At 33.3% G+C, this 13,742-nt stretch overlaps 1 protein-coding gene across 2 annotated transcripts; it reads left to right on the top strand.

Moving 5' to 3' along the window:
* The first annotated feature begins 5,067 nt into the window (after nt 1-5,067).
* Nucleotides 5,068-7,293, top strand: LOC133694785 (14-3-3-like protein B). 2 transcript variants are annotated; one of them, XM_062116480.1, is made up of 4 exons: nt 5,070-5,654; nt 5,992-6,114; nt 6,725-6,841; nt 6,968-7,293. In XM_062116480.1, exons 1-4 carry the CDS (start codon nt 5,151-5,153, stop codon nt 6,986-6,988), a joined length of 765 nt encoding a protein of 254 aa, XP_061972464.1. In that variant the 5' UTR covers nt 5,070-5,150; the 3' UTR covers nt 6,989-7,293. The 2 variants fall into 2 exon arrangements, with proteins under 2 accessions (XP_061972463.1, XP_061972464.1); XM_062116479.1 differs by lacking the exon at nt 6,968-7,293 and having other exon boundaries at nt 5,068-5,654; nt 6,725-6,880.
* Nucleotides 7,294-13,742: the final 6,449 nt, after the last annotated feature.

The raw sequence follows: 13,742 nt of genomic DNA, 5'->3' as shown, positions 1-13,742 counted from the left end.
TGTTTAAGTCGGAGGATAAAAGTGAATGTTTTTGAAATTTATGGTGTGTCACCTATGTTTGCCGCGTTTTTCATTTCAGTCCCCCATCTTTCAATCGCACCCTTTCATAAGAATTTAAAATCAATTGCTCCTTAAATAAAACTTGATCGTCCAAAAACAAAGTTTGAGAATTAAATTGAAAAACAATTACACAATGACAAATATCTCAAGTATGATATTTAAAACACTAATGTTGCATATAGTAAACAAGAAGACACAGCGTGATAAACCTATTTTTAACGGGCCTAAAAAACTCTTATGACCCTCCTCTCATGGACACGCCCAAGGGAATGAGCATGGCCTGAGTCATATGGGGGCTTGGTAGTGTGCCAAGCCTAGCCACGCGGGGGCTTCACAGTTTGCCAAGCCCCGACACACTGGGTCTAGTGCCAGCTATACCCAGATGCTATTAGGCTTGATAGTGTGTGCCAAGCCCCAGGCATGCTAAGCTTGGCAGTATGCCAAGCCTCTATCATGCGTGTGAGAATGCGTATCCTCCCTTGAAATACCCAAGGAAATGACCATCCTTTCTTGGCACTCCCAAGGGAATGAGGTAATGTGGGTCTAATAAATAAACCAGGCTCAAAGTACTTGAACTTGACAGTTAGCCAAGTCCACGATAACGTGGGTGTAACAAACATGTCAGACCCAAAATACTTAGACTTGACATTAAGCCAGGTCCAAGGTAACGTGGGTTTGACAAACATGTCAGACCCAAGGCATTTGGACATGATAGTCATCCAAATCCATTGCATTTTGACTTGGCAGTTAACTAGGTCCAAGATAACGGGAGTTTAGAAAACATATCAGACCCAAAGTACTTGGACATGACAGTTAGTCAAGTTCAAGGTAAAGCGTGTCTAGCAAACACGTCAAATCCAAAGTACTTGGATTTGAAAGTTAGCCATGTCCAAAGTAACAATCATCTTCCATTGGCACGCCCAAGAGAATGAGATAATGTAAATCTGGCAAATATGTCAAACTCAAAACACTTAGATTTTGTAGTCAATCAGGTCTAAAACAACATGGGTCTGACAAACATGTTAGATCCAAGACACTTGGACTTGGCAGACAATTAAGTCCATTGCACTTGGACATGGTAGTTAGCTAAGTCCAAGATAACATGGGTCTGGTAAACATACGAGACCCAAAGTACTTGGACTTGACAGTTAGTCAAGTCTAAGGTAACGCGTGTCTGACAAACATGCCAAACCCAATGTTTCTTAGACTTGGTAGTTTGTGAAGTCCAAGGTAACAACTATCCTCTCATGGACACGCCTAAGGGAATGACCATCCTCCCTCGGGTACATCCTAGGGAATGATTATCCTTCCTGGGCATGCTAAGGGAATGATGTAATGTGGGTCTGGAAAATATGCCAATCAGCCAAGTCCAAGCAACGTGGGTTTAACAATCATACTAGACCCAAAGCATTTGGACTTGCAGTTAGCAAAATCCAAGGTAACGACCATCATCCCTTGGGCATGTCCAAAGGAATGATCATCCTCCCTTGGTATACTTAAGGGAATGAGGTAATGTGGATCTGACAAACATGTCATATCCAAGACACTTGAACTTGGTAGTCCGCCAAGTCTAAGGTACTTAGACATAACAGTCAACCAAATCTAGGACAACACGGGTCTAGCAACAATGCTAGACCAAAGACACTTAAACTTGACAGTTAGTCAACTCCAAGGTAATGACCATCCTCTTTTAGACATGCCCAAGTGAATGAGGTAATATGGGTCTAGCAAACACGTCAGACATAAGGCATTTGAACTTGACATTCTGTCAGGTCCAAGGTACTTGGACGTGATAGTGAGTCAAGTTCAAAACAATATGGGTCTAGCAAATATGTCGACCTAAAGAACTTGAATTTGACAATTAGTCAAGTTCAAGGTAATGACCATCATCTCTTGGCACGCCGAAATGAATGACCACTCTCCCTTGACACGCCCAAAGGAATGATCAACTTTCATTGGGTCTAACCTCGGGGAAGAACTCAATCTCCATAAGTTTAGCTACATTTGATGTGAAACCCTGGAAATTTATAATTTAAATATGCAGATGTGTAAACCCTCATGTAAACGTAAGACTGAAAGTGGTATGATTTCAATAAGTGATGGAAACCAAGATTAGAAATAATAGATAAATAATGATATATAATGAAAAGGATGACCTCCATAAAATGAATTTTGGTTTAGAATTCATAAGGATAAAGAAACTGGTAACGTGTTTTGATGGATAAAATAATGAGAAAAATGACAAAATGTTTCTAAGAAATAGGGGAGAATCTACCAAAATTTTGGTGGAACCTGTAAAAAAAAATTACCTGAAAATTTTCAATGTATCATGGAAAAAGATGTAGGAAATCGGGGTTGTTACATTTGACATCTTGGACCCTAATCTCCCAACACCTTTTAGGTGTAGGAAAGTCCTCCAATGACTCACCATATTCCCATCGAATATTATTATAGATGTAAGGAATATTTATCTCTCATTAAATGCTATCAAAGTAAGATTACACCTTTTAAATGTATAAAAAATCTTTTAAGGACCCACCATATTTCCATCAAATATTAATATAGATGTAAGAGATATTTATCTCTTATTAAATGCTATCAGGGTAAGATTACACTCTAAATCCTTTTCTTCATAAAAGGATAAGACTTATGGGCTATAAATACACCATGAGACCTTTATAATAAAGGTTCACAATCTTCATTCTCTACTGTATATATATTTTCAGAGCATCTCTTTTTAGAATGTTCTTGTATTTTCTCTCTCTAAAAAGATACTTATTTAAGTATCAGAGAGTCTCCACTTTCACCAAATGAAACATTTTAAATGTATTAGCCACAAGTCACATCAGTCTACCAAACACCAAATGTGAGCTATCAACTACCTTGGTTAAGGAGAATAGATGAGATTGCTAGGATCAATTGAATAACCAATTATCCAACCTAGAAACCCTATTACTAGCCTAGCTGGATTTTTAGAACTTCATCACAAGGACAAATCTCTTCCTTGCTTAAATAACCTTGCTACTGACTTTTGTATCCTTAAAAACTAAGGATTGTTCTTATTGCCCTTTGTTTCCCATGTTAACTAGGAGAAGTAAATAATCCTTGTGAGATTAGGATGTAGCTGTCGCCCTTACTAACTTCTAAATCACAATAGTGTTTCTAATTGTAATAATGATTATTTTTTAAAATATTTTTTTAGAAATATCTTAAAATAATATATTTTCAATTTTTTAAAATTTATTTTTGATATCAGCATGTCAAAATAATCCAAAAATATAAAAAATTAATTTAAGGAAAACAATTCAGATTTTTTTGAAAAGCACAGCCGCACCACAATAACAAACACTCCTTGCATCCAATGATGTCTCTTAAAAGTGTTTTCAATATTGAAATTACCCTTGTCCCCCCTTCCTGCCAAAAAAAAAAGACAAGAAAACAACAGTAATACACAATGTCCCGTAAAATATCTCTAAAATCCAGCCATTTCTTAGTTTTCAGCACAATTTTTAAAAATATTAATGAAATAACACAATTAAAAAAATTAGTAAAATAACACAATTTATACATATCGCAATGGAAAAACGCGATTTTTATAGCTTGTCATTATATTGAATAACGATATCTTTTAAAAAAATATTAAATGAACAGGAGAGAGGAGAGGAAAAAACACTCTAGAGACATACCAAAATTTCTATTACAACACCACTAGTATTATTAAAAAGATTTCAACTAAGGTTGTTCCGTTCCATTTCGTCTGGAATGATCGAAACATTTCATACCAATTCAAAAAACGAAACAAAACAGAACAATTTTCTTCTCATTTCAAATCTCAATCCGTTCTAGATTTTTCGACTAAATTTTGGCCGGAATGTTCCAGTTTCATTTCACATGTTCTGTTCCGGTCTTGAAAAGCTGTTGAATCAAATTGAACCTGATTCAATTTGATTAATTAAACCATCCAAGTATAAAAAGCTCTTTTTCATTACTATTCCCAATAACAATGATATTAATAATAATATTGAAAATTATTATTACTATTTTCATTAACAATGATATTAATTTTTAAAAATTAGATTTATCACTAATATATGGTTTATATTCATATTGTTTTTGTCATGTTTATACTTTGTAGGAATTTGAGCAAAACAAGAGATGTTTTAGATCTCATTAGCTTTGATAACATTGACCTACATTTATATTTAAAATATTTGTGTTAAAACATTTTACTTTCATAATATTTTGACATTTTGTTTAAGTTGAATTATTTTAAGTTAAAGATTTATTTAATTTTGACTATTTAAAAATATTTTAAAATTTAAAATTATATTTGTTTGACATTGAATTTGTATTGCATAATTTATAATTAATTTATTTTGAAGTTGAATTATGTTTGTTGAAATATATATATATATATATATATATATATATATATATATATATATATATATAATCCCGAAACGGTGCGCTGAAACACTTCAAAACTAAAACATTTCATTTCAATTGAAAAAACAAAAAACTCATTAAAACAAAATTGACAACAAGATAAATCTGAAAATATCAAAAAATGTCACTAATAATAATATAAATGAACTATACTTCAAACTCAAAGGTGAAAAACGATTAATTTATTTTTAGTGATAAATATGATTTACTCAAAATGTCACTAATAATAATATAAATGAACTATACTTCAAACTCAAAGGTGAAAGACGATTAATTTATTTTTAGTGATAAATATGATTTACTAGAGTAATTGTTGATAATTTTTTTTTAATATTGTTAGTTTTATTTCATTAAAATCTTTTGATATTACTTTTTTTTTTTTATCTCTTTTCTACCATGATTTTTTAATATTTTCTAAATGATGTCTATAAAATTGACGTTCCCAACCGCAACTTGTCCAAATTATGCTATTTGGCTTTTATTTATTTTTCTTTTTCAACTGTACTATTCTTTTAATATTTTTAATTAGTTTTCTAATTTTGTTTTTAAAATCACAAAATCCAAACCAGCCAAAGAAAAACCATTGTCCTCTCCTCTCCTAGTCCCACTGAAACACAATCTCTCTCTCTCTCTCTCTGAACAAAATGGTAACCACCACCACTGTCCCAGACAACCTCACTAGAGACCAATATGTGTACCTCGCCAAGCTCGCCGAGCAAGCCGAACGCTACGAGGAGATGGTCCAGTTCATGCAAAAGCTGGTCCTTGGCAACACACCTGGCGGTGAACTCAACGTTGAGGAACGCAACCTCCTCTCTGTCGCTTACAAAAACGTGATCGGCTCACTTCGTGCTGCCTGGAGGATTGTGTCTTCGATTGAGCAAAAAGAGGAAGGCAGAAAGAACGAGGATCATGTTGTGCTTGTTAAGGAATATAGATCTAAAGTCGAGAGCGAGTTATCTGATGTTTGTGCTAGTATTTTGAGGTTGTTGGACTCGAATCTCATACCATCTGCTACTGCGAGTGAATCCAAGGTTTTTTATTTGAAGATGAAAGGGGATTATCATAGGTATTTGGCTGAGTTTAAGGTTGGTGATGAGAGAAAGGCTGCTGCTGAAGATACTATGTTGTCTTACAAGGCTGCTCAGGTATCAGTATTAATAATCTTCGATTTTTTTTCCTGTTCTGTTCTGTTTGGTTTGGTTTTTTGTGGATTTTTGCTTAATCTAAGATTTCTTTTCAAGTGTTTGGATAAATAACTGGGTGGGTTTTTAGCTTTACGGCAAGAAGCTATAATCTCTAGCTTTCAGTTCTTAATGGAGTTGATTGGATTTATAGCGAGTATTGGAGATTTTTGTTTTTCAATTTTTTTTTGGGGGGTTTGGATTAGGGTTGAGTGAATTGAAAGTTTGATTAAAGGAAAAGTAGAATGGAAGTGTTTTTATGTTTTGATTGATAAACGTTGGACGTGTTGCAATTGTGAAGGATATTGCGGCCGCGGATCTTGCACCAACACATCCAATAAGGCTGGGTTTGGCACTGAATTTCTCTGTGTTCTACTATGAGATTCTCAACCAGTCTGACAAAGCCTGCAGCATGGCGAAACAGGTATGCTCTCTTTATTTTCCCACTTTGACAATAATTATGTCCATCTGTGAATAAATTATTCTTGTATGAGTGGATCGGAGTTACGGGCCTCTTGTTCTCTTTTCTTCTTGTTTCCTTTCCTTTTCCTCTTTTTTTGGTGCCTTCTAAAGTGAAGCCAAGAAGTTCTGTTTCTCAGTATTTACTACTGTGCAAGAGAAATGAACTGGAATTTCTGAATGGGAAAATGCTCGTTCAAGAATCATTGTTTGATGCATGGATGAACATAAACATTTAGGACTCTCACGAGCTTTTCAAGTGGTTTCAATTGCTCAAGCTTTATAATGTGCTGTGCACACGTGCTACCGTATTCGCACTCATTTGTGTACACGCACGAAATTTAACAGAAATTCCATTTAGTTCCTCAAGTGTTCCTGACATTTCTTCATCACCAATGCCTGTTTCAGTGTGTGTGGTTTTAGTAGCACACCAATTATCAGCCACTGTCCTTTTGAAATGACCGAGGTCCTATTTCCCCTTTGGTGTATGCTCACCAGAGATTGCAACAAGTTATACAGTCCTTGTATCCATGAATAAATTCTTTTTACTTCTGCCCTGCCAACTCTTTGTGCAGGCATTTGAGGAAGCTATTGCTGAGCTAGACACTTTGGGAGAAGAATCGTACAAGGACAGCACTCTAATTATGCAACTCCTAAGGGATAACCTCACTCTTTGGACATCAGATGTCCAGGTTGGTGTTTCGCTTCCTCTCTAACGCTTATAGTCAATGATATATCTGCTGGAAGTTATGGTTTCTCTGTATCACTAGAGAACCAGATTGTTTGAGATCTAACCCTGGCTTATTGTTTTACTTCAGGACCAGTTAGATGAGCCATAGAAGGCCTCATAAGTTCGACCGGTCCTAGTCTTAGTCTTCTTCAGGAGGAGGTGGGCTTTGAATGTCATCCATTTTCCCTGATTGCAAAGTGTGTTAATTTGAGAGAATCGGGCATCACCCATTTGACATGATGGTTTCTTATTTAGACTATTTTTAACTTGCTTTCGAATTTCAAGCGCGTTGGAAAGGGTAGCATATGATTTGGGTATATTTTAATTATGTAGCTTTTGTTTTTGTCATTATAGGCCACACCGTGTTTGAGTTTGGTTTAATAGTGTTTTTGGCCTGAAAAAATATTACATTAATACTTTTTTAGTGTTTTATGATGATTTTGACGTGCTAATAAAAATAAAAATAAAATCTAAAAAAATTAGTTGAATATTTTTTCAAGTGAAAAGTATTTTTAAAAAGTATTCTATGATACAATATCAAACACACTATGATCCTGTTTGGGGATGTGGTGTAATTTGTTTTTTATCAAAATTTAAATTTGATTTTGCGTCAAATTAAATTTTTAGTGTTTTTGAATTGTTTGGTGTGCTGATGTTAGAAAATAATTTTTTTTTAAAAAAATTTTTAATGAATTTTAAAAAAAATATTTTGAAAAATAATTTTTACTATTTTTCTAAACACCTCGAAAATCTTTCTTATAAACTAAGCATTGAAGATTTACATTTATAGGCAAGGAAATGTGTAGAGTTAGTGCACTATGCTCACTCTTCTGAGCCAAAATCTTCCATATAAACTAAGCATTGAAGATTGACATTTATAGGCAAGGAAATGTTTAGAGTTGGTGCACTATGCTCACTCTTCTGAGAAATATACCCTCTCTTCAATCTCTTGAACAACACAAATACTGATGCAAAGAGGCACTGCTGTTCCTGCAACAGCTTTCCTTTCAACACTAGCTTTGCTGTTCCGTTCAGCAGCTGTATGGATTTTGCTTGCATGGTTTTTGTCAAGAATCTCATCAAAATAGCCAGAAAAGGTATGTCATATATGATCTGAAACCCTCATGTTATTCCCGAACTCAGACCTACGGGAAGCTTCTTGTTTGAAGTTCGAGACCTGAGGGATGGAACCGCTGCTGGCAATGAACTTTTTATGAACCCATACCCGTAGAATCACCGTACCTGACTTCGTTATATAACCCTAAAACATCTTATATCCATTAGCTCAGCGTAAGTGCACTTGTACTCTTGTTGCCAAACAAGGTTGGCTTTGGACATAAGCACACCATCTGGGAGGCTCGTGGTAGACTGCCTTCATTCAGACAGGGGGTTTCATACAAATTGAAGTGGTTGTTTAAAGTATTTTTTTATTAAAATATTATTATTATTTTTTGAAATTATTTTTAATATTAGCTTATTAAAATGATTCAAAAAATTGAATTGCAATATCAAATACTGCATTGATTTGGGAGTAAAAATCAATGAAATAATTATCTGGTTATATTACAAATAGTCAAGAGTGTTTTAAAAAAAATAAAACCAAGAGTTATAACATAGAAATATTTTTTAACGGGCCATCAGATACACTAAAAGGACCGTCTGCGGCATCTCTCAACAGCAAAAAGAAGGATGGTATGCTGTGGACATCCAGAAGTGCTGTATTTAAAATATTTTAAAATAATATATATTTTTTACATTCATCTAAACAAATAAAAAAATTATATTCAAGACTTTTCCGACCACACCCGTAATAATATACTGGCAAATCAGAAATGACCAAAAGCACATGCAAAAAATTTCCTACACGGGGGCCCAGCCATTGACCACCACACATGCTCCCGGCCAGCTGAAAACACTCCAATGGAGTATACAAGTAGCAGAAAAGAAAAAAAACTTCGTTTGACAAAGCGCGCACTGAATGCTTAATCATACTAGCAAAGTGGTGGATGAATGTTTACACTATAGTTTACTTAAAAATATATTAAAATAATATTTTTTTTATTTTTTAAAATTAGTACATCAAAATAATTTAAAAATACTAAAAAAATATTAATTTAAAAAAAAAAACTAAAAAAAAAAATTAAATTTTTTTTAAATATTTTTAAAACGTAAAAATAAACATGATAAATCTATTACGGAGTCTTTGAGCCGTTTTAAGTACGGAATACTGCCACCAGTAATGTACAAGGAGATTACTTCTAAGGAGATTACTTCTGGCACCCTGAGCGAGCAAAGAAATAAAATAAAACGCAAAGCAAATCTCACAAACACTTCATGGGCGGAGGAGTTAAAGAGGTTATGGTGGCCTATAGCCTAACTTAAGTACAAAATATAGATTACAAAAAATTCAATAAATAAAAAAATTAATGACTCATCCACCTTGATTTTTAATAATTAGTTAGGAGATAATCACATCAACTTTTTAATAACCTGAAACTCAAAAAAAAACTTTCCTTTTATCCTTTATTTAAAACCACATAAACCCTAAACACAAATAACTAATTAGTCGTGAGACAATTAAATTTACATGCCTTTGTAAGTTGAAGTTTTAGCTACTACATAATGTGAGATTGGTAAATAGGCTAATCAAATCAATAATTTACACGAAGTGGAACTACTCGATGGAGCTTTCATTTTGATTCTATTTGCAGCTTAATAGATATGTATGATGCAATTTATGCTTGAAAGTATGGTTCAAAAAGAATCTTCTAACTCTATATATAGAAAAGCTGATGGTTGTTTGATCATGATGAAATCCTTTGAATTTATATTCATTTTATATTTGATGCATTAAATAAGGGGGATTATTTATTTACTTTGTAGAGTTTTGCAACAAAAATCACTTGACATCTTAAATGCAATGGATCTTATATCAACTATTAAAGCATTGCTTTGAACTTTGAGAGATGCCAAATTTGATCTTTTCTTTGCACATGTGCAATATGTTTGCACATAATATGAGATTGGCATACCACATATGAATACTTCATATAAAAAGGCTATAAATCATTCATATTAGCAACAAGAATTAGTGATAATTTACCAACATTATCATTACAATATATTTAACTCAATAATAGATTTTCAGTTGAAAGAATTAAATTTTAGAGTCAGTGATGAGACAGTGAAACTCCTTGCACTTATCTTTGTTTTAGAATCTAAGGACAACTTTAAATCATTTACATTAAACAAGAACTTGCTAAAAATATCAATTCGAATTCGATTATAGATGAATTCTGTTCTATAAAAAATCAAAGTGTACAATTTTAATAGTGTATTTTTTTTTCAATTTTATGTACTTTAAATTTTATTTTATTTTATATATTTTATATTATGTATTTGGATTGAAACTTTACTGTTAACTTAATAAATTTATATATATATATATATATATATATATATATATATATAAATTAATGATTGATCTTGAAAAATAATTTATATGTAATTACTTTGCAGCTCAGGATAGAAAAAATTACTGAATCCGCCATTAAACCCATGTTCTTCATTTGCTATCATTGTTTCCGCCTTCCTATTCCTAACATTCTGTTCTTCTCGGGCCCTGAGAAAATGCGAGCATATGGGGATCCTAACAGGTGTTAGTATGGTGGCAACATTCCGAGTACATAAGAAGTTCAATCTTCTGTGCTCTCTTTAAAATGGATCACCACGTCCTCCATGTGTTTTCTTCACATCTTTAGCTTGCAACGGGGATTTTCTATGGAAAATTTGTTACCATATTATGTGCGTGCTATTGAAGCTTTATGCTTACTCCTATTCATGGTTTGCTTTGACATGCTCTGTTACTGCTTCCACCGAGGATTGCCTGGTCTTGATTATCAACAATTCCTCGGCATCTGACTGGATCTACACCCCAAAAAAGCAGCGGCTTTAAACGAACATAAGGTCTTGAATGCCCAAAAGACCACACGAGCTATCTAGAGTCTAGACGGCACACAAGTTAGAAGGGTGCGTATACTATATTCTTCAAGGGGGAAGCTGAGTGATACCTCTCCCTGCCATTGATACACTGATTCAATACCTATATCCACAAGAAACATTGGTTTCATCAGCAATTAAAGCTATAAAATCATCAAATTTGCAAAATGCAAGGAGATGTGATGCACGAGAGATAAAGCATTACTTAGTGTACGCTTTGGCATTGCAGCAGCGGCAGAAAGCAAATATTGATTCGAAGTGTTTGGTTGATACAAACCATTTTTTTTCACATGGTCCCCGCCCAAAAACTGAGGTCGAACCTCAATTTATGAGAAGTAATTTTTATCTGCTTCTCTTGCATTCTTCTCCTGTCTGTGTTAGAGTGAACTCTCCACTGTTCACGTGAACAGTAGAGACTAGAACTCCACTGTTCAGGTGAACAATGGAGACCGGACTCGGTTCAAAGCTATAAAAATGCATTGAACCGGGTTCGATTTAGTAAAAAGAATTATTTTTATTTTTAATTGTGTTTTCTTTGAAAAACTAGTGTTTCACATTATTTAATGACACTATATAAATTAAAAGGAGATCACTTGATGACGTAATATTTGTAGAATTTAATCGCGATCCCAATTTTATTTTTGATTATATTTTATCTGATGTTGTTACGCGCTTACGAAACCAATAAAATTGTAGTTCTTGTCGGATGTATTTCCTACGTGATGGAATTGTAAATAGTTTAATGGAACAATAAAAAATATTTTATATTAAGTATTATTCATTTCATGATATAATAGCAGTAGTTAAATCTACAATGTTTAAATTAAAAACCATTAATATATACACACACTTTTAAATTATTTTATAATCTCAATTTGAAAAACTTTCTTAACTAAACACATTAAACTATTTTTTATTTAATCTCAATTTTAACCACAGTTTTAACCAAATATATATTTTTCCAAACCAACCCCAACTAAAAATATTTTTTATAAAATAATATTTTTCAAACCATAATATCAAACGCACCCGTATGTGCAAACCATGATATTCCTGGAAACTATATATTTAATGAATTTTTTTGAAAGGACATGATCTACGGTGAGGTGAGTTGCCACATAGAATAATTAAAGCAAAAGAACACAAGAGAGGAGACTATTTAAGGAAATGTGTATGTGCAAACCACAATGCGTAGATAACTCTCACTTTTGCTAGGGAAAAAGTTTGGAAAACCTAAGCTCGCGCTTACTTTCAGGAAAATTGTTTTGCATTTACCATCTCTAGTTTTCTTTTCATTCTAAAGACAGCTTTCCATGAAAAGCACATTGAATATTGGAAGTGTCACGGATGATATGATCTCAATCTCCTGGTACTCATCTTTTATCTGCAGAACAGCTAAAACGTTCATTACTTTGGGAGAGAGGGAGGGACGAGGGATGACGGAGGTGCGGTGGTGCTCAGAAACAGAAAAATATCAGGTGAGAGTGCATGTGTTGCAGGGTATAGGGCAGGATGTAAGGGAGGGAAAATCAGTTCACAATGCATCCTGTTGCAATGTTGCTGCATTCCTAGTGATGAGCTGACATTTTGGGCACACTCAGCAATTTCTCGTCGCAAATCAGCTTTGTCCAAAATGGAAACATAGATTTCCCCACAACCATCTGACACTAAAGTAAATAATCCAGTCATATATTGCCTGGCTAAAAGGAGAGCAAAGATGCATAGCAAATAAGATCACGACGAGGCACATGCCTGGTACTATGTCTCCGCATGCTGCCATAGTTTCTCTTTGACCATGCTGTTAGCCAGCTTCTTTCCTGCAGAGATATTGAGAATTACAAATGATGAAATCAAGCACTTCAAAACATCTGAGTCTTTCAAATCACACGACTTGGGAGATAGAAGAAGCAACTTCTGCTACATGGGAAAAATATTATAAAAAACTGTATAAAAAAGCCAACAAGTAACACAAATACAAAGGACGAAAACCTGAAAGCTATACATATACAGGATTGATCGTATCAATAATTCATTAAAAAGGAATATCAATAAGCATGGTTTCTCTAATTCGACGGGCAATAAATCCTCAATTAGTTATAGAGTAACGGGGAGAATAATACTCGATTATAATCAAAATTAATCCTTTAAATCCCTCAAAGCATCTCCAACACAGCAGCTAAAAAATTAGAAAATATGAATAGCTAAAATAGTTATTTTTATTTTGAAGTGTCATTTCTATATTTCTCTATAGAAAAGACAAAAGTAAATGAAAGTATAATATCTCTGTTGGCCAATATTTTTTTTCATTTGTTTTATATTCGTTGGCCAACGTCTTATTTTGTGTTTGTTGGCCAACGTCTATTTTTCTCTTTAAAAGAAGAATAGAAGGAAGAAAATTTACCTGCAAATTTCAAAACCTGCATTAGACCTCACCCTTCTCTTTAATTTAGAAAAACAAGAATCAATTGTCTTTCGGTTAATTAATAACATCGGTTGTGTTAATTAGCTGAAATCAAAAGGTATGCTTCCTCAAAGACTTTTTCTATTTTTTATTTTGCATCTCTTGATTCTTGAGACCTTTTGTTGTTAATTTGTTATTTGTGATTATTTTTATTTTTTTATATTTTTATATTTTTGATATGGGTTAAAAAAGACAATTTTTATTTATGTTGATATATTTAACAAAATTGTGAGGAAGTAATGATGGCAGCTGATATTAAAAAAGACATGGAGTGACATATCATAAATTTATTTTTGATTATCTATTTTAATTTGAGGTCAATTATATTTTGTCTTGTTAAAAATACAACTAAACCAGAATATCAATCCTCTTTTAGTTCCTAAAAATAGTCAAATTGTAATGG

Source organism: Populus nigra, chromosome 5, assembly GCF_951802175.1.
Source record: "Populus nigra chromosome 5, ddPopNigr1.1, whole genome shotgun sequence".
Classification (NCBI taxonomy): domain Eukaryota; kingdom Viridiplantae; phylum Streptophyta; class Magnoliopsida; order Malpighiales; family Salicaceae; genus Populus; species Populus nigra.
The sequence above is the reverse complement of the archived record's forward strand: the minus strand, read 5'-3'. Positions and strand labels throughout refer to the sequence as shown.